The 24,015-nt window shown below is 41.4% G+C and overlaps 1 protein-coding gene and 1 long non-coding RNA gene across 8 annotated transcripts in view; one reads left to right on the forward strand and one right to left on the reverse strand.

Moving 5' to 3' along the window:
* ITSN2 (intersectin 2) overlaps positions 1-24,015 on the reverse strand; it is a 76,289-nt gene that overhangs the window by 21,094 nt on the left and 31,180 nt on the right. For 6 of the 7 annotated variants that reach the window (XM_080997338.1, XM_080997342.1, XM_080997337.1 and 3 more), the window contains exons 14-29: positions 23,652-23,792; positions 22,706-22,793; positions 21,896-22,035; positions 20,544-20,624; positions 19,367-19,503; positions 17,758-18,206; positions 17,345-17,466; positions 16,996-17,174; positions 16,175-16,316; positions 15,424-15,629; positions 14,394-14,458; positions 9,285-9,451; positions 8,786-8,831; positions 8,588-8,709; positions 7,295-7,391; positions 5,526-5,717 (exon numbers count right to left, since the gene is read on the reverse strand). In XM_080997338.1, the coding sequence (XP_080853464.1) occupies positions 5,526-5,717; positions 7,295-7,391; positions 8,588-8,709; positions 8,786-8,831; positions 9,285-9,451; positions 14,394-14,458; positions 15,424-15,629; positions 16,175-16,316; positions 16,996-17,174; positions 17,345-17,466; positions 17,758-18,206; positions 19,367-19,503; positions 20,544-20,624; positions 21,896-22,035; positions 22,706-22,793; positions 23,652-23,792 (2,374 nt within the window). The remainder of the gene's footprint in view (positions 1-5,525; positions 5,718-7,294; positions 7,392-8,587; positions 8,710-8,785; positions 8,832-9,284; positions 9,452-14,393; positions 14,459-15,423; positions 15,630-16,174; positions 16,317-16,995; positions 17,175-17,344; positions 17,467-17,757; positions 18,207-19,366; positions 19,504-20,543; positions 20,625-21,895; positions 22,036-22,705; positions 22,794-23,651; positions 23,793-24,015) is intronic. The other variant, XM_080997341.1, reaches the window with a different exon arrangement.
* On the forward strand, positions 3-5,526 carry LOC308472522. The gene is made up of 2 exons (XR_013983549.1): positions 3-2,166; positions 5,015-5,526. It is a non-coding gene; the product is annotated as an uncharacterized lncRNA (long non-coding RNA).

Genomic DNA, 24,015 nt, shown 5'->3' on the forward strand with positions numbered 1-24,015 from the left:
AAAAATAAAAAAGAAAAGAAAATTAGAGATAAATGACCACAACTAGATTTTCTGAGTGAAACCTGCAGGGGGCCAATCAGATGGCAGAGAAAGACCATTTCTTATTAACAAGGAATTACCATGCCTCATCGCTTTGTGATGTTTTCAATGAAAACTATATGGGTAAATAATGCACAGCTGATTTTTACTATCTGTCAAATACTAAATGGCTCAGCTATACAAGGCTGCCAACTGCTTAACTGGAGAATAAGGGAAGCAGGGAAATTTCTAAGATTTTCTAAAAGCTCAATGGGCTTTTGATAGTTGAAAAATGTTTATGGTGTTCCTCCAACAGAACAATACTCCCTAATTTCTAGAGAGTCTTGCGGCACCTGCACTGATTCATGGTACAAAGTGAGACAATCACAGATTTTCATCCGGCTCTTCATCCACGGTGGGAGCTGACTATCTCCTACTTCCCCCCAAGTCTCCTCCCTGCCAGATGTCTTCCAAGAAGCCTTAAATTATGCTGGGGAGGGGCCACCTATGCTCGTTCTTCTGCTATGTGCAAAGCTCTCCCTGACCTTAGAGACAAGCAGGGAGGGGAGCCAACTACAGTAGGAAAGGCAAACACTATGGATGCATCTGCAGCCGCTGGCCCCTCCTTATCTGCTTCATGTGCTGAGTCTGCACTGCTTTCTGCATCTGGCTCTCCTTTCTCACTTAAGCCTGTTGCTTCTTCAACTTCCAACCCTTCTGCCCTCCTCCATCCTCTGATTTGTCCCACCACCACACCCCGGGCTCTGAGCCTTCCTCATAGGAGGCTTCCCCAGCTGGTGCCTCCCACCACTTCTCTTTGTCCAGCCAGTCCAGGAAGACAGGACAGAATCCCAGCAGAAGAGCTGAAAGCTGGCTCAAATTCTTCCCTCATGACGCACCTCCACAAAACCACTTGCAGTGTTGGGAACAAGGATCCATGCCCTAAGAGATACACAACTCCAGCATTGTTAACAAAAGTGATCGCCAAGACTGTAACAACTAACATGGGATCTCCCTGCTGAACGCCATGAGGAAAGCCTTCCCTAATGTATTTCTCAAGAGATTACAGTCACTCCCTGACAGAGTCTATCCTAGGTCACAATGCAGCTTTAGAGCTGAGGTCAACGGCTGTCATGATTCTCTCACTGTGCCAGCTGCAGGAGAAATGCTGAGAACAGGGGTGCCCCTTGCACATTGCCTTCATAGACCTGACCTCATCAGCCAAAAAGGACTCTTGACACGGCTCCCCAAGGTAGGATGTCTGCCTAAGCTTCCCAAAAGCTTCCCAAAAAGATTGCACCCTTCCGTGAGAACATGTACATGACTGTCCAGCAAAACAGCTCATCCTTGGATGCCTTCCTTATAAAGAATGGTAATAAAGAGTCATGGACAACTTACAACTGCTAGGAGCAACGCCTCAATACCTTCCACATGCATTGCCTCAGGAAGATTTTGGTCATCACATGGCAGGACAGGCCTCAAGCAAAAATGTGCTCTCCCAAAGCCCACATTCCCAACATGTTCACACTTCTGTCTCAATGACATCTACACTGGCTTGGTCATGTCCACAGAACGGAAGATGGCAAGATCCCCAAGGACCTTGGAGGGGAGATGGCTTCAGACACCAGACCCGCTGACAGACCAACTCTGTGTTACAAAAATGTCTGCAAACATGGCATGAAGGTTGGCAAAAATATGTGAATCCCTAGCAGATGATCACAGTGCCTGGAAATACAGTCTGGTTGTGTATCTGGTTGTGATATAATGCTTGTATGATATGCTATTACTGATATGCTACTTCTACTGCTACTACTACTAATACTTCTCCAGTTCCTACATTGTGCAGAACAGTGGTCCTGATAAAATAGCCCTCACCTGCACAGCAGTGATTGGGTATTAAAGGGACAAAATGAACCTTCAAGGATTCAGATAGATATCCTGCCCTTCTAATGTGTTTACATCACTTAGTATTCACAGGAGTTAAAATCCCACCATCTACAATTGAAGAATAATATAAAAAACAAGCATTACAAAAATTGAAACAGAAGACAAAAACACTGAATAGGATTCACCATGTGAAATATAACCTGCCTGGCAAAATGAAAGCAACCAAAGGTTGAGAAGCACATGGCCAGTATTCAACCAAGGGTAAGAACTTCTCCCGCTTCCCTCACTGTGTATGCCCAGTGCCCCCCTCATATCTGCTCCAGAGAACTGATTTAGGGGGCACATGGGCAGGGGGGAGGAGAACTTTCCATTGCACAAGCAGAAATCCTTGCACTGACAGAATGTTCATTCAGCGCCATGTTGGATTCCACCCACAAACTCCTGAGTTTGCTAGGAGACAAGTCAGACCTGCTCCAGGACAGGGCTTCTCCCTCCAGTGGTGGGGCAAAGGAAACACTGTCAGTTACCCAGACTGCCTTCCTCATGGCACTACCAGAGAAACAAGCATGGTACCCACATGTAATGGCATAGGTGTCATCAGGTGCACATTGTTCTGTACCAATGACCATCTGGACTTGCTCCTCTGGGTTAGCCTGCCCTGGAAGACATTCCCCAGTCTGCAAAATTCACTCTTTGCCTTTTTATTTTTCCTTGTTGCGTGTTGCCAGATATGCCTATCATCATGTCTACGGTCTGTTTCATCCTCCTCCTCCAAATCATCTGAACTGTCTTCACTCATTCTATCTTTAAACTCTAGCTGCTTCAGTAGTTGCCCTGTGTCAGATGGTATGGTGGCTGTGAATGCCTTGTTCTCAGGGATGACTATTCATTTGAACGGGTAGCCCCAGCATTATCAAAGGCCTCCTTCATGCAGCTTGGAAGCATAATCTTTAAGATCCTCCCTTTTCTGCAAAATTTCTAGGCAGAGATAATTTAAGACAAAAAAAATTTGGCCTCTGACTGTAAGATCTGGTAGGTCTTGCTTTAGAGATTCCACTCCAATTTTGTGTAGGGTTTCCTTCTCAAGTCTTTTCTTCTCCCAAAGATATCCCACAAGGCAGTGGGGGGCTGATCAATGCATACAGTTCTAATACATCTTTTTTCTTTTTTCTACGTGGAGGTGACCTCAAGAGAATGGTTTCCTATGTCTCAATGCAGAAAGTTGTTGAAATACCATTGTTAGTTAGAAGATTATGGGACAGAGAAGGAAGTAGAGGGCATACTGAGCAAAGACCACAGCCCAGGGCTCTGGACTCAGGAAGCTAAGAAACAGATTCAGGAAACAAGTTCCACAGGTCTCCCAAGGCTAGATAGAAAGTCAAATAAAAACTCTCATAAAATGATATTGGCAATTCTAATCTGCCTACTGGAGAATGTTGGAGGGAAAGACCACTTCAGGATACATTCCTCTAGTGCAGGAGAAACATTTATAGACCTTAGTTGTGCGGGTATAGCCACACTTTGCCCTTCATTCACCATATGCTCGTTTGGGTTTTTTTCACTTCTCTCAAAAAGCACACTCAGCACAGGGCACCTCCAGAGTGTTGCTATTTTGAGGTGGGATTAAGTCACACACTGAAAAATTAAGTTGTGCAATTATAGTTGATTGGGAGCTCCTCCACGACAAACTCACTTCCCCAAAGGGCCAGATTTCTGCATAAGGAAAGTGACATAGAGGCTAGGGAAACCGAGCCAGATTTATAAATATTATTAGTATAGTGGTACCTCAGTTTTTGAACAGCTTAGTTCTCAAACCACTTGGAACCTGAACACTTCAAACCCGGAAATGATTTGAGTGCACACTTCCATTCTGAGCGAGCAGCTTGGCCCCAGCAGTGGCTGCCGCCATTTCCTTCCCTTCCCTTTTGTCTGCTGGGAAGACCTCTTTCCTCCATACAAAGTGGAGTTGGGCGGCACCTCGGAATGTAAGTGACTCCGGAGTAGGGAGACTTGGAAGTTGGCGACTCTCCCCAGCGAGCAGAAAGGTGGTTTGGGGGGGGCATGTGCTGGGGGAAGTATGCTGGGCAGGTTGACCTTCCCAGCCCCTCACCTTCCCTCCGTCCCCCTGTTGCAAGCCCGACCTCAACCGAGGTCCAGGCGGGGATCAGGGTGCTCGCACTGCGTGCAGGCTCAGCACCCGGGGGCTAGGAGCGCAGCCGGGAGCAGCTGCCGCCTCCTCTCCACGCTCCGGTGCTGCTGCCGCGTCCTGGTGCCACCATGCCAGGGACATGCAGGCAGCACCACCCCGACCGGCCCGTGGCTGCCGCTTCGTCATGCCCCAAGTGGAGACAGAAGCCCTGGGACTCACCCAGGCAAATGGGGAGCGTGGGCAGATGCTTTAGGAGGGGAGAGGGCTGGCTTGGGCTGGGGACCTTTGCCTCCCTTTCCTCCCCCCTACTTAAACTCCCCTCTCCTGCATCCAGTTAAACACCTCCTTTCCCACACGCACCCCAAGCACGGTCCTTGTCCCTCTAATTTGTGTTCTCCCCCCCCCATTAAACTCCCCTCTCCAATGGCAATGGGTAGATCACTGCCAGTTTTTGATACTGGGTAGTAGATTGCAGCCTGGTTTATTGCTTTCATTTTATGGATCAATGGTCTCATTAGTAAAATTCATGTTGAACTGCTGTTTTAGGGGTTGTTTTTAATTGTCTGGAACAGATTAATCCATGTTGCATTACTTTCTATGGGAAAGTGTGCCTTGGTTTTAGAATGCTTTGGTTTTGGAAAAGACTTCTGGAACGGATTAAGTTTGAGAACCAAGGTACCACTGTCCTACTACTACTACTACTACATGGAAATGCACTGGAAAGTGTGGGGCAACTGTTGCTTTGATGCAATGTCATCTAACTCTCCTGTAAACAAATAAGAATGAATGCTCATTAAATAAGCCAGTGCCGTCTAATCAGGATGAATACAGTGATTGACAGGAAGTGGCAGAAACAGCAGTCATAACTGCCAGAAGGTAATGAGGAGCATTTGAAAGACTGAGAACCCAAAGTATAACTGAACCTTCCTTACTTTCATATTTACTGTCTCAAAATTGCAGCTGAGTATCCTCTGGGGTTAATATTCCAACTATTCCAAAGCAGCTTGCTTTCCAACGCCCGACTGGTAACTGGTAAAAGGGCAACCTATGAAGTTTTATAACTAATTTCAAATCGAAGAAAAAGGAAGGAGGCAGTAATCTACATCAAGCTACAACCTGAAAAGTCTGAGTAGGATCCTTTGTGCAAATGAAGAGCACAGCATTGCTTGGAAGGAAAGAGGATGAGGTGACGCTTCACCGTCTGAGAGGATCTAGTCCTACACCAACGCTAGAATGGAGCGAGTGAAAGAGCTCAAAAATTGCCCAGAAAGGAACGAGTCCAGCCGTGGCAGCTGAACACACAAGAAAAAGGCAAACATGTGCATCTACCTGTGATCTGCATGAAGTGACTGAAGGATGTTCCTGGTGAACTAGAACTCTCTGGTAATAACGATGAAAATAATGATCCTGAACTACATGCATGTGAGCTGAGGAAACAAATGAATTGATGCATTAAACAAATTTCACTTACATTGCTGACTTGGGTCACAGTCTGTGGTCATTTTAACATAATTTGAGGGAAAGAGGCCTGAAGAGCCGTTGATCTCCCCTTGCCACCAATCTGCATCTTCTTTATTCAGTACGTTGATAAGCTGCCCCTTGCAGAAACTGAGCTCGTCTTCATTGTTTGCCCTGTAGTCATACATTGCTATCACTTGACACACTAGAAGAAATGGAAACCCACAAGACCAGCTGTGTTATCCTGAATCAGCAGAGATACCAAACATTATTTCAGAATTCCAGGCCCTTTCCAAAGCAGAGCGAAAGTACCGTACTTTTCTGTGTATAAGACTAGATTCCCCCCCCCCAAAAAAAAGAATGTTAAAAATTGGACACCTTATACACGGATAGTGCATATGTGGGACGTCGGATTTGTTGCTGCCTCAAGCTGGAGATTGTAATCAGCTATTGGTGGCCGCGGCAAGGACTGGTGTTTATTGGCTGTTACCGTGGCAATTGGGCAGCCGATTGGTTGCGTTTGGGACGCATGCAAGTGTGAGCGTAGGTTCAATGGGTGAGTGATCTTTGGCAATTCCCCCTAATAAAAGCTCAACAACACTGGGCAATCCTCCCCAGAGTCCCCCAAAATTTCTTATACAAAGGGGTGTGTTATACAAAGAAAAATACAGTACTTTTATTTCTCCTGCTAGAGCACCAGGGCACCCACCCCAGTGCCATAACCAGCTGGCTTCATATCAATGGGTGAAGGGAGGTAACGGGGGATGATTTGGTAACAGAGGAAGGTTGCCCACTTGTCATTTCATACCTATTTTTTAGGCCCAGGAGAGCTAAGCACTCCATCACTGAAGAAAAATAATTCTGCGTCCCAGCTACATTTTAGAAATGAAAGAAGAACAACCTCAGGGACTGCAGCAGATTTCTTCTCTGTGTACCCATGTTATATTGGTCTAGAAATCTCCCTTCTCCTCTTTCAGAAGCTAGTAAAAACTGTACTCCTTTCAAGTGTCCCAGAAGTGATTAGGCAAGAATACATCAGAAACAAGCAATGAGAAAGGAACTGCAGGGGACCCAAAAAGACTCAAGTCTCCACATTTGGTTGCAGAGTACTTCCCAGCTGTTTTTTTCCAGTGGTTTTCAATACTGTTGACCACAGTATCTTTCTGGGATGGCTTGGCAGGATGGGAGTTGGGAGACTAAATTTGCAGTAGTTTCACTCCTACCTGCAGGGCCACATCCTTCTAGAACGTAGTTTAGGGGATAGATCCTTGGCCCCATGGCTTTTAAGCTGTAGGGTTCTGAAGGATGCCATCCTGTCCCTCAATAAACATCTATATCAAGTCACCGGGAGCTGTCATTTGGAGTTTTGGGGTAAAGTGCCAACAGGGTGCGGATGACGCCAAACTCTCTCCATTCCAAATGACTCAGGAAAGGCTGCTGAAGTGCTGGACCAGGGCTGAATGAGCACCAAAAACGGAAGCCTGGGTTTAGGAGCTCACTGTCACTTGGCACAGTGTGCTCAGAATTTCTCCCCATGGAAGCAGCTTCAATCACCTCAGCTATCCCCTGCACTGGGGTACATGGCAAAACCCAGCTTGAGGAAATGACTCCACAGAAACAACGGAGAAAGAAACAATTTAGTCCTCCCCTCTGCTACTTCCCCACTCAGAACTGCTGCACCATGAAGCCGTTTGCCTTTTACAAAAACAGCTACTGGAGCCACACATTGTGTGGTTCACCCCTACATCTAAACAAAAGGGAAAGTAAGCTTTAGCCACCCACCTGGGTAAGTAGCTGGTGTATTCCTTTCACTGCTTGGACCCAACAGCTTCACATGGGTAGCAGGAAACCACCCTTTCTGCCTTTTTTTCCCTCTTGCCTGCAAGAAGAATGTTAAGCTTTTGTCAGCTAACAGGCAAACCATGTAAGGAAGAACCCAGGAGGCCAGCGATGGGGAACCTCCAACCTGGAGGCCTAATTGGGTCTGGCCAGGTCCTAAATTGGCCCATGAGGCTGTTTTCCCCAAACAACACTTGCCTGCCTCACACTGGGTATCAGGAAAGATGTCAGTTACAGGGCAGGTAAAGACACAGCTGTAAAGGAACAACTGTGAACATAAAAGTGCACTCAGAATTACTCCGTGGCAAGCAAAAGTTGTCTGTTTGCCTGCACAGTTTGGACTCAAATTGTGCCTGCAATAGGACATTTTTTAAAATGCAGACCAGATTTCCTGGTGTGCAGGTGGAACATGCCTACTTGCAGGTGTGCTTTGAATCTAAATCCAAGCTTTAATCAGTGCCGACCAGCGCTGACGGTGAGCCCATTTGAAGTTGTCACGGGTTCTCACAATGGCCTTGCCCACCCGTCAAAGTGGCTGGATCCAGTTCCCCTTCCCTAGAGTAGACCACCTTGACCTCCTTCAAGGAGAGATGCAATACATATGCAATAAATAAGTTAAAGTAGTCCTATAAAGAAGTTTCCTGGCTTCTTAAAGCTCAGAGGAAAGTAGCATCAGTTGTGAGTACTGTGAGTAAATCAGCTGAAATTAACTGCAGGTAAGCTACATGATACTCTGGGTTTTCTAGCCTGAATGACATTAAAAGCTGCCTAGATTTTAATAAGAACACATCAAGCTCTTTGCAAGCCAAACTTATGAGAGCATACTGAAGTTAAAAAATATGCAAGGTTGGGGATATGCAAATGTTACCACAGAAAATATTGACTTATTTATAACGTGGCATATATATGAGTCATTGTGGATAATTAATTACACAGTAGACATACACTATTACACATCCTCCTCATTATTAACTCATCCAGCTGCTTAGGTCTCTTGTGTTGTTGGAAAAGCGTGTTTGTGATGACCAGCTTGTTCTCTTGACAGAACTCTATTAGCCTTTGCCCTGCTTCAATTTTAGTTTCAATTTTAGAGTCATGGAATTGTAGAGTGGGAAGGGACCCTAAGGACCGTCTAGTTCAACCCCCAGCAATGCAGGAATCTCAATACTCCACCCCCCATCCAATCTGAAATCCTACTTAGCTTGGCAAATGTGTAAGAATTCCCCTTCCTTTTACCTGCAATTCTCCCTGCCACCATCCGCTAGAATTCTTCTTCAAAATAAGGATCAGCTGCCCTGGGGCAAGACTCAGCTGCTCTGCTCCAGACGCCGTATAGGCTGTCGTAACCTGAGCAATTTCTGAAAGAAGACAAGAATCAATGAAAAATTAAATTATTACAATCAGCTAACACACTCTAAAATTAGTAATACTCACCAGGTTTTTTATTTAATGTCCCTGTTTTGCTAGCAGTAGCAGAATTCTATGAGAAAATAAAATAAAACAATCACTTTAATTTGCAGCAGTAGCACAACCCACTCAACTTTCTTAGTGACAGCCTACTCAGCTTACATGCTCTTGCTTGGGGGAGGGGGTTAACAAATAAGTGAGTGTGTATGTGTTTCTTGCTGTTTTGCAAAGAGTTTTAAGAAAGTCCTTCAGCAGCTCTTCTTTTCTGACTCAGTGGTCCAGGGGCAGTAACTATTAGACTTGTTCGCAACTCTGCCCCACTGGGACATTCAGAGTCCAGCATACTGAACATCTCTGCTGCAAGCAGTGATTGCCCTCTTCCCCGCCTCTCCCATGATCACTTGATCATCTGAGACATATGAAAAGGGAAAAGGAAAAGGTATTTTCGGATTAGGGCCTCTGAGTTCATCTTTGGATACCATACCTCCCCCCCCCCCCAAAAGAAAAGACTGTACTAAATCCTTACCTCATAATCTTTTGGTCTGACATAGTTTGAAGGAAATATTCCAGTTTTATCACCAATGCTTCCAGTCCACCATTCCCCATCTTTCTGAGTAACTAATATTTCTTCTCCTTCAGTGAAAGTTAAATCACCAGGTTCAGAACTTGTGTAAGAATATAGCGCTATGTATTCTGGAAAAGACGACAGAATTTTAGCTTTGTTAATGAAGACATTCTTGAGGACATGAACATATTTGTCCACACAATTCCTTTCATTTTTCAAACTCATTTTCAAAAGGTATATTTAAATACCTTTTTCAATTCATTATAAATCATTTCCCAGAACGCCTTCACTTTAGGGCAAGTCCACCAGAGGTGGAAGAACGTTCCCTCACACTCTTTACATTTCCAACACTTATTATCAGACAGGTGGTAAATTTTTGCAAGTTTGACTGGGGTCATATACCATCTATAAATCATTTTCATTACATTTTCTTTCAAAGCGTTACATGCAGTAAATTTCAATCCATTACTCCACAACCTTTCCCAGTCCTCAAACATGATGTTATACCCAATGTCCTGTGCCCACCTTATCATAGCCGATTTAACTGTTTCATCTTGTGTATTCCATTTCAACAGCAAGTTATACATCCTTGAAAGTACCTTAATCTTTGGTTCTAACAATTCTGTTTCTAGTTTCGATTTCTCCACCTGGAACCCTAGTTTCTTATCATTTTTAAAAACTTCTTTAATCTGAGCGTAATGTAACCAATCTCGCACTTTGTCTTTCATTTTCTCCAAACTCTGCAATTTCCAATTATCTCCATCCTTTTCTAGTATTTCCCAATATTTTGGCCATTTAGCCTCCATATTGGGTCTTTTTCGGGCCTTAGCTTCCAGAGGTGAAAGCCACCTTGGTGTTTTATTTTCCAGCAAGTCTTTATATTTTGTCCAGACATTAAACAGTGATTTTCTGACAATATGGTTCTTGAAGGCCTTATTTGCTTTAACCTTGTCATACCATAAATATGCATGCCATCCAAAAGTATTGTTAAACCCTTCCAGATCTAACACATCAGTGTCTTCAAGAAGTAGCCAGTCTTTTAGCCAGCAGAACGCTGCAGCTTCATAATACAGCTTTAGGTCTGGCAGGGCAAAGCCCCCTCTTTGTTTTGCGTCAGTTAGTATCTTAAACTTAATTCTGGGCTTTTTGCCCTGCCAGACAAACTTAGAAATATCTCTCTGCCACTTCTGAAAGCACTCCTTTTTGTCCAAAACCTGAAGTGTTTGAAATAAAAACAACATCCTTGGCAATACATTCATCTTGATAGCAGCAATTCGGCCTAACAAAGAAAGTTTCAATTTTGACCAACTGTCTAAGTCTCTCTTAATTTCTGTCCAACATTTTTCATAGTTGTCCTTAAATAGACTTAGATTTTTTGCTGTTATGTTTACCCCTAGGTATTTTACTTTCTTAACCACATTAAGTTCCGTCTCATTCTGAAACCGTTCTGACTCTGTATCAGTCAAATTTTTCCCCAAGACCTTAGTTTTCTGTTTATTTAATTTAAACCCAGCCACCCGACCAAAGTCATTAATCAGTTGTAATACTCTTTTCGTACTAGGCTCTGGCTTCTGCAGAGTCAAAACCAGGTCATCTGCAAAGGCTTTTAATTTGTATTGTTTCTGTCCGACCTGAATTCCTTCCACCAACCGATCCCCTCTAATCATGTTCAATAGCACTTCCAGAACCGAAATGAATAACAAAGGGGAGATAGGGCAACCTTGTCGTGTCCCTTTTTCAATTTTGAACTCTTCTGTAACCACATTGTTAACTATCAATTTAGCTTTCTGTTCTGAATATATCGCCTCAATCCCATTCTCAAAACCCCGTCCCACTCCCATCTCTTTTAAATTTCCCATCATAAATTTCCAGGAGATATTGTCAAAGGCCTTCTCCGCATCTATAAAAATTAAAACTGCTTTTGTATTTATATCTGTTTGCAAAAGTTCCAAAATGTCAATAATGTTCCTTGTATTAGCAAACAGATGTCTACCTGGGAGAAAGCCAGCCTGGTCCTTATGAATTACTTCATTTAAAACTTTTTTAAATCTACTTGCCAAAATGTCTGCAAATATTTTGTAATCCACATTTAGAAGGGAGATGGGACGATAGTTCTTAAGTTGTGTCTTTTCAGCTTCCGACTTTGGTATTAATGTGATGAACGCTTCCTTCCACGACTCCGGTGCCCTCTTCCCCTCCATAATTTCATTGCTGACCTCCATCAAAGGTTGTATCAAATAATCTTTTAATGTCTTATAGTACTTGGAAGTCAGCCCATCTGGCCCTGGAGATTTGCCGAGTTGCATGTTCTGAATGGCTTGTTCAATCTCCTGTCGTGTTATTTTAGAATTCAGGATTGTCCTATTTTCTTGTGACAATTTAGATAGTCCATTTTTTGCCAAAAATTGTTTAATCTCAACTTCGTCTTGCGGCCCTTGGGTGTATAGCTTTTTGAAGTATCTCTGGAAACACTTTCTAATGTCCACTGGATTCTGGATGTTTTTTCCATCAACCTCTAAGTTTGTAACCGTATTTAATCTTTGTCTTCTCTTCAACTGCCAAGCTAGCAGTTTTCCACATTTATTCGCCGACTCAAACGTTTTTTGTTTCATTAATTTAACCTTCCATTCTATTTCCTGATTTATCAGTTTAGAATATTGTGTTTGATAAAGTTTAATTTCTCTCAGAGTTGGCTGTGACTTCGGATTCACTCTTAATTTCTTCTCTAATTCTTTTATTTTATCCAAGATCTTATCTTTTTTCTCATTTTGTGTTCTTTTCTTTACTGCATTCTGTTGTATCAAGAATCCCCTCATTACAGCTTTGCTTGCGTCCCAGACGATTCTTTTTTCCACCGTAGTATTCATATTTATCTCAAAATAATCCTTCAAAACTTTTTGGGCCTTCTTGGTAATTTCCTGATCTCTGAACAAATTGTCATTCATCTTCCATCTAAAGGATCCAGTTGGTAGTAGTGTCATATCCATCTTTACTGCATTATGGTCGGAACAGGTCTTTGGGCAGATTTCCACTTTTCTGACCTTAGGTGCCAGGCCTCTAGAAATCCATATTTGGTCGATTCTTGTCCAGGTCAGTTGGGCTTCAGAAAAGAATGTTCCCTCTCTTCCTAGTGGGTTCTTTGTCCTCCAGATGTCAATCAAATCCATATTGTCTGTCATTTCAAAAAAGGTTTTAGGTAGTCTGCCGTCTTTTGTAACATTTTGACTTTGTGACTTGTCCATGTTAGTTGATACGACCCCATTCATATCTCCCATCATTATGATGTTGTTGTAATCCAGATAGTCCAGCATTGTCTCCTGCAGCTTCTTGTAAAATTCCGATTTCCCTTCATTAGGTGCATAGATTCCTAATATCAACAGTTTCTCTCCTTGATATTGTATCTCAATAGCCAAAATTCTTCCATGTTCATCTTTAAATAAGAATTTGGGTGACAGGCTCTCTTTTGCATATATCACCACGCCTCTCTTCTTGACTTTATCCGACGATACAAATTCCTGGCCCAATCTTTTATTTATTAACACTTTTCTGTGGAGCCTCGTCACATGTGTTTCTTGTAGACAGATAATGTCCAATTGTTCTTTTTTTAATATGTGAAATATTTTCTTCCTTTTTTCCGGAATGTTACAACCATTAATATTCCAACTCAGCAATTGCAGAGACATCCTGAATTAGTCTGGTTATTTCTCCAGGGGTGGTATCTTCTCTGAATCTTCAGGTTCCCCAGGTGCTGGTGTTGATGCTGGCGTTGCCCCAGGCCCAGAAGGTAATTCAATTCCTTTTTGAAGGTCCTCTCCGTGTGTAGCCAAAAATTTGTCTCTCTCTTCCAATGTTCTAATTTTAACCTTTCTCCCTCTAAAGGTAAAAGATATTCCTTGGGGGAATTCCCACCTGAATGGAATTGCGTTGCTCCTTAGTAGTTTAGCAAGTTCAGAATAGGCGGCTCTAAGATCCAGCAGTTGTCTTGGAATATCTTTATAAATTTCAATTCTTCTATCCAAAACCTCCAGTGACTTTCCGTAGTGTAGGCCCAAAATCTTATCCCTTTCCTCCTTTGATCTCAATGTTATCAAACAGTCTCTGGGCCTCTCCTTCTTTGTGAATCTTCCAAGTCTGCCTAATCTAATCCTCTTTTAAAGCCATCCAAATTGGTGGACATCACTACATGTTGTGGAAGTGAATTTCACCATGGAATCAAGCGAAGCACTGAAATCAACAGGCACATGTGGATTATCCAAACACTCCTGCTAATGTATAACTGAACACCTGTGATGGGGTAGGGGGCTGGGGTGGGAGGAAAGGATGTTATACAGTGGTACCTCGGGTTACATACGCTTCAGGTTACAGACTCTGCTAACCCAGAAATGGTGCTTCAGGTTAAGAACTTTGCTTCAGGATAAGAACAGAAATCGTGCTCTGGCCGCGCGACGGCAGCAGGAGGCCCCATTAGCTAAAGTGGTGCTTCAGGTTAAGAACAGTTTCAAGTTAAGAACAGACCTCCGGAACGAATTAAGTACTTAACCCGAGGTACCACTGTACTTGCTATTATACAAAACGCAATAAAAATATTAAAATTTAAAAAGTAATCAATTTGTGAGGGCAGAGTTATCGTCAGAACAGCAGGCAAGACTGTTGGCATTGCAAGTTTATGACCCGCTTCAGCTGAAGTGGGAAACTGTCGAACATGAGGGCAATCTCTAGAGGAGGGTCAGAGTTGGGAGATGTGTGTCTTGCCAGTCTTTCCCCTACATGCCTTCTGCCTATGCCCAAGGCCACCTCTTCACATACCTTTATGCTCTTTCCCTTCCTTGCCCATCAGCTTGCACTGACCTACATTTTTTCTCATTTTCTAAAAAAAGGTGTAGAAAAAATATCCAAGTAGAATACATACAGACCATAATGCAGAGTTTTTCATTGCTAGTTTGTTACAAGTCTCATAACTTCTAGGCTTTTACGATAGCACACAGTTAAAGGTGCAGAAGTGTCAAAGAATTTGGAACCTTTCCTTAAACACATAGAAATCTAAAGGTTTATTTATATTCAAAATCTTACCCTCGTCCAACGTGTAAGACGATGCTGGGAGTTTCCTATTTACAGCTGCATAAACAGCTTCTGGCCTGCAGATTTTAAAAATAAATAAAAATAAAGTCATTTTGGCGATTGCAAGATACAATGTTCATTATTCAGTGACTCAAACTTTAAAAAAGACACAAAAGTCAAATAAAGTGTGTCTTGGAATTCATAGCTTCTTTTCCTCATCTGTGTACCAGGAAGTTTCTAATGTTTGATATTTTACTATGTTTTATATATGCTGTAAGCTGGCCAGAGTGGCTGGGGAAACCCTGGCAGATGAGTGGGGTATAAATAATAAAATTATTATTATTATTATTATTATTATTATTATTATCATCATCCATCATCCTCTGCTACTCCAAGGACTAGGCATCTAAATGCATCTTAACAGAGCCTTATCCCTTTGCCTCCAATTACATTTTTCAAACACCCATATAATAAACCAGATAGTACTAAACCCGGCTATGGGCATTCAGAGCAAACTGGGATGGGTACAAAGGTTAATCAGAAATCTATGTGATTTGCCAGTTGAATTCACATAGCTGGGATGAAAGAATTCATGATTTCATTTATTTAAAAAGAACAGAAGGAATGGTAAAAGGCATGTCTGAAAGGCCTCCTGCCTAGACACTGATGGGGGCGGGGGGGGCAAGGGACATGCACCTTTCTGGTGCTTCCTTTCTCAAAATATATCCTTCATCCCCAAATTTATCTCTAAATCGCTTAAGTTCAAAAGAGCTTGATGATTTAATGCAATAAGAAATGAAAGGGAAGCCTAGAATAAAAAGTCAAAGGGCACTTTTAACTGTTCTTATGCCTGCCTAATTCCCAAATCTGTTATTTGAAGCCTGCAGTTTAAACAAGGGATACTTTCTGAAAGAGACTCTCCAGGGAGCAAATGTTGTGTACCCACTGCTCTGAGCCTCAGTCCAAGTTTCTGTTCATCCTTTAAAACACTACCCAATACATTTTTCATGCATGCTTAACCCCAAAATTCCCAGAGCCTTACTCCTCTTTCTGGCTTTCATGTTCAGACAAGATCTTCACATAGGATTTGGGAAACCACCCTCTTCCTCGACCTACTTCTCCGAACCACCAATTTTCCTGCTGCTCCAAGACAGTAATAATGTCATTTTTTGAAAAGTTCAAGTGGTTTTCTTTTTTTGCAGTCCAGGAACAGAGTGCTTGTGCTTTTAGGTTTTCTACAACTTGCCCCTGTTAAAAAACAAAAAGGTTTCAGATGCCAATCATTTATGCAAGTTTCTATGCTTTAAAGAACTTTATTAGACAGAGTAATTTCTAGAACAAATACTTGCACATGATAATTTAAAACCAAACCAGATACTCTACCTAGGAAGGAGGTAGACTTGGGATACTATCAATAATTAGGTCAGTTGTCCTTGTAAGGACAACTCAGTTTCCTCATCTGCCACAACTTATGTTTTTCTGTTACACATATTTCAGCAAATACAGTTGTGACAAATTTGATGCTACAGGTTCTCTGAAAATTTATTTGAATGGCAGATTAGGAATCATAGAATTGTAGAAATGGAAGGGACCCCAGGGACCTCTAGTCCAACCCTCTGCAATGCTGAAATATCAACTAAAGAAATCCCTTTAATAAACAAACAAATAAATGGTTAGCCAGTTCCACCTCTGCAGACCCTAAGCCTTATATCCCTGGGTATTCAGTGCTGGAGGAACAGTGCAGGATACAAAGATACAGGGACATAAATCACTCTTCCATAGGTAGAACATACCTGGCCATGGATGGGAGAAACAGATCCTGGGGAGACCGTACGAGTAAAAGCAGATTTTTTCTGACATGTGTTGACATTTAAACTTGAGAAAGATATATTTTGGTAATCGGATTCGTCGGCTGGCTTACTTGACGAAAGCGGCCTGCAAATTCAATATATGGCAATAAAGGTAGCACTTTAAAGCATGTAGTTGTGAAGCAGCAAAGCTTCCAAAATGCATGTAAGATTCATAAGCTATGAAGCTGTGTGCAGAATTTCAAATCAATCACTGCCATTCAGCCTTAAGCTAAACAAGGGAAAGATCACTTCTGAACTGAAAAGCAGCACAACTACAATAACTGCCACTATTTCTTAATATACAAAGCACATTTTTGCATAAACTGGTATACAATGGCCAAAATTCTAACACAGTTAGGCATCACAGAGTTAGAGCCTAAATCTTGGTTAGACTGAAGCCACTATATGCAGCATGCCAGCTGAGTTGGCCAAAGCTGTTCTGTAGACTTCTGTCAAATTGTGTTCCACTGCCCCTCCAAACACGCCTGGCTGTGGCCTGTGAGAGGGTATGACCTGTGGCATCCCCTAAGTTGTGGAACTGACCACAGAGGTGCATCAGGCATCTTCCTTATTCAGCTTTGGGTGAATGCTCAAGATGCACTTCTTTACCCTCTCTGGCTTTTGACACTTGAGAAGCATATTTTTAAAACCCACTTTATTTCTGAGACTCTAAGTTATTTTAAACCCGAGGACTTTAGGGTGAATCATCATCATCATCACCACCGTCAATTTTGCGTGGTAGCAGAGTATTATGGTGCACTTACTCTACAGGAACTGAGGCAGTTGGTAAGGATACCACAGGAGGAAGTAGGGCTCTCTTTGGAGGTGAAAGGGTGTTTTCATTTTCAGGAATTTTTTCTACATAATTGCCTGGAAACCAGCCCTGATGGCCTTGGAAGCTCCCATATAACCAACCAGGCTCTCCCTCAGTTTTCTCAGCAACCTGGAAAAAAGGATGGAAGTGTGACAAAATGTTATTTTAAAAGCTTATTAGATAGGTTTTAATTCTTTATTTTACTGCATGGCACGCTCGGTATTTTGCAGAGAAGACAAAGGCTTTAATTTGAAATAAATATCCTATTAAGAATTCAGGGATTATCAGCCATTTCTTACCTGAATTATGTCTCCAGAACTGAAACTCATCTCATCATTATTCCTCGCTTCAAATGGATATAAAGCTCTATAATTCACAAAGGCAACAGATTTCCTAGACTCAGAGGAACCCACAGCATGGCCTGGAAAGTCAAGGAGGAACTATTACTGACTACTAATCTTGTCAGTTATGTTCATTTCAAAGCAGCAATCAGTGCCTGCTTTGGGATTTGCATAATTGAACAACATTGGCCTTTCAAGCCATGAGAAAAGCTGAATATTAACATTAGCTAAGGTGTAATTTAGACCTGTGAACTGATCTCTCCCATTAAGGCCACACATATTAATGGATTGGTAAAACAGTGTGGGACTAACAGACTTCAGTGTTTTAAACTATGGTAGCTAATATCCTTACAAAAACCTGGGTAAGATACCTTCATTTTTCAATGCTGACTTAAGACTTCGTCCCTTTATCTGTTTAAGAATGTCTACATTTTTTTCATTTAGCTGAGAAACGGGTTTCTCAGACTCTTGCAGATTGGCCCTGTCTTTTCTTCTCTTCTCTTCATCAAAGTGCTTATGCCTCTCCTCAGCTTCTTTTGCGAGCAGCTCCTGCCTTCTTTTGTCTTCTTTTTGCTTCTGCCTTTGCTGCTCAGTATCTCTCAGCATCTCGGCCTGTTTGTTCCATTTTTCCTCTTCAAGTTTCTCCTCTGCCAATTTTTGCAACTGGGCTTCCCTTTCTTGCGCAACTGCCTCCTCCGTTTTTTGTCTTTCCTCCTGGATTTTTTCCTGCATTCGCTCTTCCTGTAGTCGCTTTCTCCTCTCTTCTTCCTCCCTCCGGATATTCTGCTGCCACAAGTTCTCTTTTTCCCGCTTTGCTTTTCTTTAGAAAAAAAGCAGCAAAAACACTGTCAAAAATGGTATTTTTTATGCTGATACTGAAAAGAAAAGACTTGGCACAGATCCTTAAATCAGCTGCTCTCAGTTTACATTATTATCTTCCTGTAAGCTCTGAAAGTCCTAGGACAACTTAAGCATCATAATAGCGATAGGAATGGTGAAGTGGATATATGCTGTCCTAAACTTTTCAGTTATGCAATCTTGGTTAAGAACTGGCACCATATTTATTTTTGTCACAGAAAAAGAACCAGTAGGGCAGGGGTCAGCAAGGTTTATTTTGCCTGAGCCGGATCGGCCCCGCAGAGATCCCTCCGTGGGCCGGATCACACGCATGCCTGCGATTTTCAGCGTCTGTGCATGCGTAGATGTGATTTTTGGCGCCGCAGAAGCGAGTCCCCGTGCCGCGCTGGTTTAGCACAGTGCGCAAGCAGGCAGCTTGGTTGGGGGGGTGGCTCGTGGGCCGGTCAAACGACCTCTGTGGGGCACTCCGGCCCATGGGCCTCAGGTTGCTGACCCCTGCAGTAGGGTGTAGAAAATACAGAGTCCATAAGCATCTTCAGAAACAGCAACTTTTTGCAAATATTGTTGCCATATGCTGAAGTTAGGCTTGCTAACCTGTAGGTTTCAGAATCAATTCAGAAGGTTTTATTATTATTAAAAAAAATACTACTGTGAGGCATATCATGTCACATAAAAGGGAAATCTTTCATCCCAGTTAATTTTGTAATTCAGTTAGCAATTTCTTATGGAGTAACTGTTTCAATATTATCTGAACGTTTCTTTTTGAAGTGCAGTTCTCTAAAAATGTACAATTGCCCAATGAGATCTCAATGTAGCTAGAATTGTGATTGCCAAGAAATTAAAAAGAACCCATGCTAAAAAAGAAAAAAGTTGTGACCATTTTTATACTGATAGCATCAATCAAGGTGGGTCACAACTGCATCAATAAAAGGAGTTACATTTTAAAATGCAATATCCAATACAACACAAAAACAGAACCAAGGTACATAAATGTACTGGGGCGGGGAATCAAACCCAGAATGACAGCCCACGTAGTAAAAGGAAGTCTAAGCCTGTCATCTAAGAGAGTGCAGAGGAGGCCCTTTAGAAAAAAGCCTGCATTGTTTTAATTTATCCTGTTACCGTGCAGCCTCATCTTCCACTTTCTTCTTCTGTGCAAGCTCAGCTCTTCTTCTTTCTAGTTCTTGGATTTTATCTTGTTTGATCCTGTGGAGCTGCTCAAGAGCTAACTGCTGTGTAGAGTAGGTTTCTCTTAGCTCCTAATAAGAAAATATAACATACATCATATGAGCAAATCAGGGGGGGTGGGGGGACTTGATTTAGTGTTCTGCAATCCAAGTCAGGGTACGAAGAGGCAGGCAATCCTACATTGAGAAGTGTTCAATCTCTGTATTAATACAATCAAGAGAACAGGTTCAAAATTAAATAGAATACTTCTGAAGTTTACATTTCCAACACAACTTTCTTTTAGCTACTGGAGGAAGCAAGATATTATGGAAGAAATTAGAAGAGGGGTTCTAGCTGATGCTTGTGTGCAACGAAAAGCCTCTCCAGAGGTGGGGCTCTCCTAAACTGTGTGAGCTGCATTGAAATGGGCTTGGGGGGTCAGGGGGGACAACTACTAGATACTGAGCAGAGGAATCTTGTGCAACAAATGGTGTGTAAGGAGACACAAGTCTCCCAAATCTTCTCTTATAATTTATATTTCACTCCATTAGACTGAGCAGGGGGAGATTTAAGAGGCTGTGGAGGCAAGAGCTGAACAAAACAGACAGGGACATTTAGGTGAAGGAGGTGGGTGACCTTAGAGCAGGAGGTGAATCTGTCTGCTCTCAACTTCTCTAAGGACCCATTTTGGTATTCAGACATGAGACACTCACTTTACTAAGAGAGAAAAATGTTCAGATGTGATAATAACATGACAATTTCAGACCTTTCATTCATCAATCTGAAGCACTAGAACTGATTCCATTTCAGAAGAGCTAGTAAGATTTAAATAATGAAGGAAAAGCTGTGTGCAACTAAATCTCACATAAAAAACAATGACAATCAGATGAAGTATCTGGTAGTAGTTAGTAAGCGAGCAAGCTTCATATTAATGCTTTGATTTGTACCTCCTTCAAGCATTCGTTGAGCAGACAAGATTTGAAAGCAAACAGAAATGCGAAGGAAAAAACAAACTGCTGTACTGCACTGATACTGAATAGACTGGATTTTTGAGTTAAGGGATTTAAATGCAATTAAAAAAAAAGCCTATGAAATTATTATAAGCAAAAAAAGCCAAAGATTAGAAAGTAACCTTAAGTAAGAGGAAGAGGTTGTTGAGACAGCTTAGCAGACACAAAAGGCACTGAAGAACAGAAGCATCCATAGTCTCATACTGTAAGATAAGGCAGATAAAAAGCTGTTACACTTTGCACTGCAATTTTTATATATATAGGGAACTTATGGTGTTGTAACTGGTCAATTTAAATTACTCTCAATTAGCATGTTAGGTATTAATCATGCTATCTCAAAATTATTTTCTTGAAGAGTATATCAATTCTACCCAGACACAGTTACTGATGTGTTTTAATCTTTTTTTACTTTCTAATTATTTTAAAATGTTTTAACTGTTTTAGTGAGAATTTTAATGTTTCCCATACACCATTTAAACTGCTTTAGTATAAGCAAATGGAATATAATTTTTAAATAAATGAAAAAATCAAATTCCGCCACTAACCTTTCAGCAGTTATGTCTCCTTTAGATAGAACTTGTCACACTACTATTAATTGTTTTTAAGTGCAACCCGAAACAAAGTGTTGGAAAAGTAGAGTGCTCTTGTTTCATCATGGTTTTTTCCCATTTACTCCACTACATAGTCCATGTCCCTACGGTTTTTCATTTCCACTGGGCTGTTGGGTTCTCTCCACCTCTGAGATTTTTCAGCAAAAGTTGGAGTCTCCCCAAAGCCTTTTACCAACTCCCTCTTATATGTGATGAAGGCGATTTGGCTATATAAGGAATGGCGCTCAGAGAATAAAGATCTATCTGTTTACACCAGTGCCATAATGCAGCAGCCAGAAAGAGTTAAGCTGCATGAGAACAGGCTTGGTCGTTGCTTACATGGTGAAGAGGTCGAGCATAATTGATGGCCTTCCTCACTATGCCCTGTGGTTAGCTTTTATTAAAACCAGAGAGAAAAATATCTTAAATTGTTAATTTGCATAGCCCACAGTTTTGTTCTGAATAGGCTATGCAAAAATGTTATGAATTCTGTAATTTTTGCACAATGTTATATTTTCCCCTGTATATCTTATTTAATTGTTACCCACTTTGGGATGGCAGTATTCAATGACAAGTAAATTAATTCAGTTTACAACATTCAAAATGGCACCCATACCAATTTATGACCATGAGGCCCTGTATTGCAAAATGCTGACACATGCATTATAAATGTCAAATAGGAGACCAATCTGTGAACATCTAAACAGTATGAATGGAAAGGACAGAAAAGGCACGCAACCTTTCATTGGCCCTTATCGGCTGAAATACTGAACTAAGCTTGAGAAACAGAAGAAAAATCAGAAGCAAGAAAATTTTTCATAGAAGGGAGGGAGGGAATACAACAAATTATTACTCTGAGTCACAAATAGGAGGCAAGATTGTACCTTAAGTTGATCATCAAAAGCATCCATTTCAGAAAGCTTGGTAGCCGTTTCTTTTTCTAGTGCATCTAGTTGTTCTCTAAGTCTTTGGCATAATTTTTCCTTTTCTGAGGACTTCTTCTGTAATGAATTAAGGTCTGTTTCTGTCGATGAAAGCCAAAATCCAATGTTTCATCTTAAGAACATTTTGGTTATTTTTTTCCCTTCACTTATATGGCCCTTGTAATTAACAACCTGCTTTACATTTACCCCTGCCACAATCTCATCAGCTCGTTAAGAATTTGGTACCTTTTGAAGTCAGAGAACTGAGTCTGAAAGCTTGTCCAGATACTCAATAAATCCATGGTGGGAAAGAGATTTCAGCTGATGGCTTAATCTTACCCTGAATTGTTAAGAGTTGGAGCATGCCTAGTTTGCCATCTAGTTCACCCCCTGCTTGACACAGGGAATTCCATGCATGAGTATCACCAGCAGATGGTTCAACACCTATAATTCCTCCAGAGGAGGAGGCGATGCAGTTTGCACTAGGCAGATATCTTCCATAGCCAGACATGTTTTGATCCAGCAGTGGTCCTCAGGGGCAAATCAGATGGACTTTTTTTTAACAAAAAGGAAATAGAAGTACATCACCATCTATCAGTTCTATGTATTTGAATTTCTGAGCATCCCATGTTCCATGTTCTAGATTCAGGCTCAAACTGTCCTTTTCAACCCCTCACCTTCATTTTCTCCTTCCTTCCCATCACTGTTTTGGTAATTAAAAATAAAGAATGACTGAGAAGGATAAAGATAAATAATGCTGAATATACTTACTAGGAGAATTGCCCATCTGCATATGATTCATTCTCTCACTTAACTGCTGTTTTTCAGGAATGAGGAGGATCAGCTTATTCTGATATTCCTGCAGAGTCGGGGATAAAATTTTAGAAAGTTATCATCAGTATACTTTCTTTACATATTTAATGACTTAATGCATTACAGCCCTACCTTCTTAGAAATATATAAGGTATATATTCATGGGACATCTCCTGAAATCAATTGCCCTTTGATTTCACCAGATTTATGTTGAGCATGACTTAACTGGATTTCACCCAATAATAGTAATTCTACAGGAAGTTAGAGACACTTGAGACAAGTGCAACATTAGGCTTGATTCTGGTATTTCTCCATGGGAATCCACAGTACATCCTGATATTGTACTACGGTCAATATGGAGACCTATCAGTTCAAGTAAGAGTGACACAGATTGTCCATACTTTAGATAAAATTTTGATATGCTTAAATGTAAAGAACTCTCAGCTGAAAATTATTTATAGATAGTATTTTATGACCCCACAAGAGAAATGGACAAACCAGCTTATATAAAAGACACGTCCAAGAATAAAGAAGGATTTAGGACTTGACAGTTTTTTCTTAACCTTGAAGCATATTGGCATAACAAATATTGTTACATGCTACATGCATTTAAGATTCTGTAAGCTGTACCTTGTAAAAACTAGAAAAACCTGATAATTTAACCATCAATAGCCTTTATCCTTGTTAGGTCATTTGTAGCATTAAAAAACAAAGTTTAATTGTATTATTTTGAGAAATCTAGCTATTGGAGGAGAACTGTTTGAACAGAAGCAAAAACTGTTATTATTTTGTAGCTACATCTTTACACAGATGTATTAAAAATACCCCCCTCCAATTCATTCATGTCCTTCATTCTCTGGAACACACAAGGCAACAAGTTGAAACTTAAAGTGAGATTTCATACTTGAAGCTGTTGTTGTAGCTGCTTGACTTCAATAATTTCCAAATCACATTTCTTTTCCAGAACATCCAGATCATTTTTTTGAACTTGTTTTCTTTTTATAACATCTTGCAATCTCCCAGAGATCTGCTGGTGTTTGCCATCCTGTAATGAAAATAATCTAAAATCAAACATCTGATTCGAGAACATAGAAGAGTGACTAGTGGGGTGCCACAGGGTTCTGTCTTGGGCCCGGTCTTATTCAACATCTTTATCAACGACTTGGATGATGGACTCAAGGGCATCCTGATCAAATTTGCAGATGACACCAAACTGGGAGGGGTGGCTAACACCCCAGAGGACAGGATCACACTTCAAAACGACCTTG

The sequence above is a fragment of the Podarcis pityusensis genome, assembly GCF_964106645.2.
Source record: "Podarcis pityusensis genome assembly, chromosome: 3".
NCBI lineage: Eukaryota > Metazoa > Chordata > Lepidosauria > Squamata > Lacertidae > Podarcis > Podarcis pityusensis.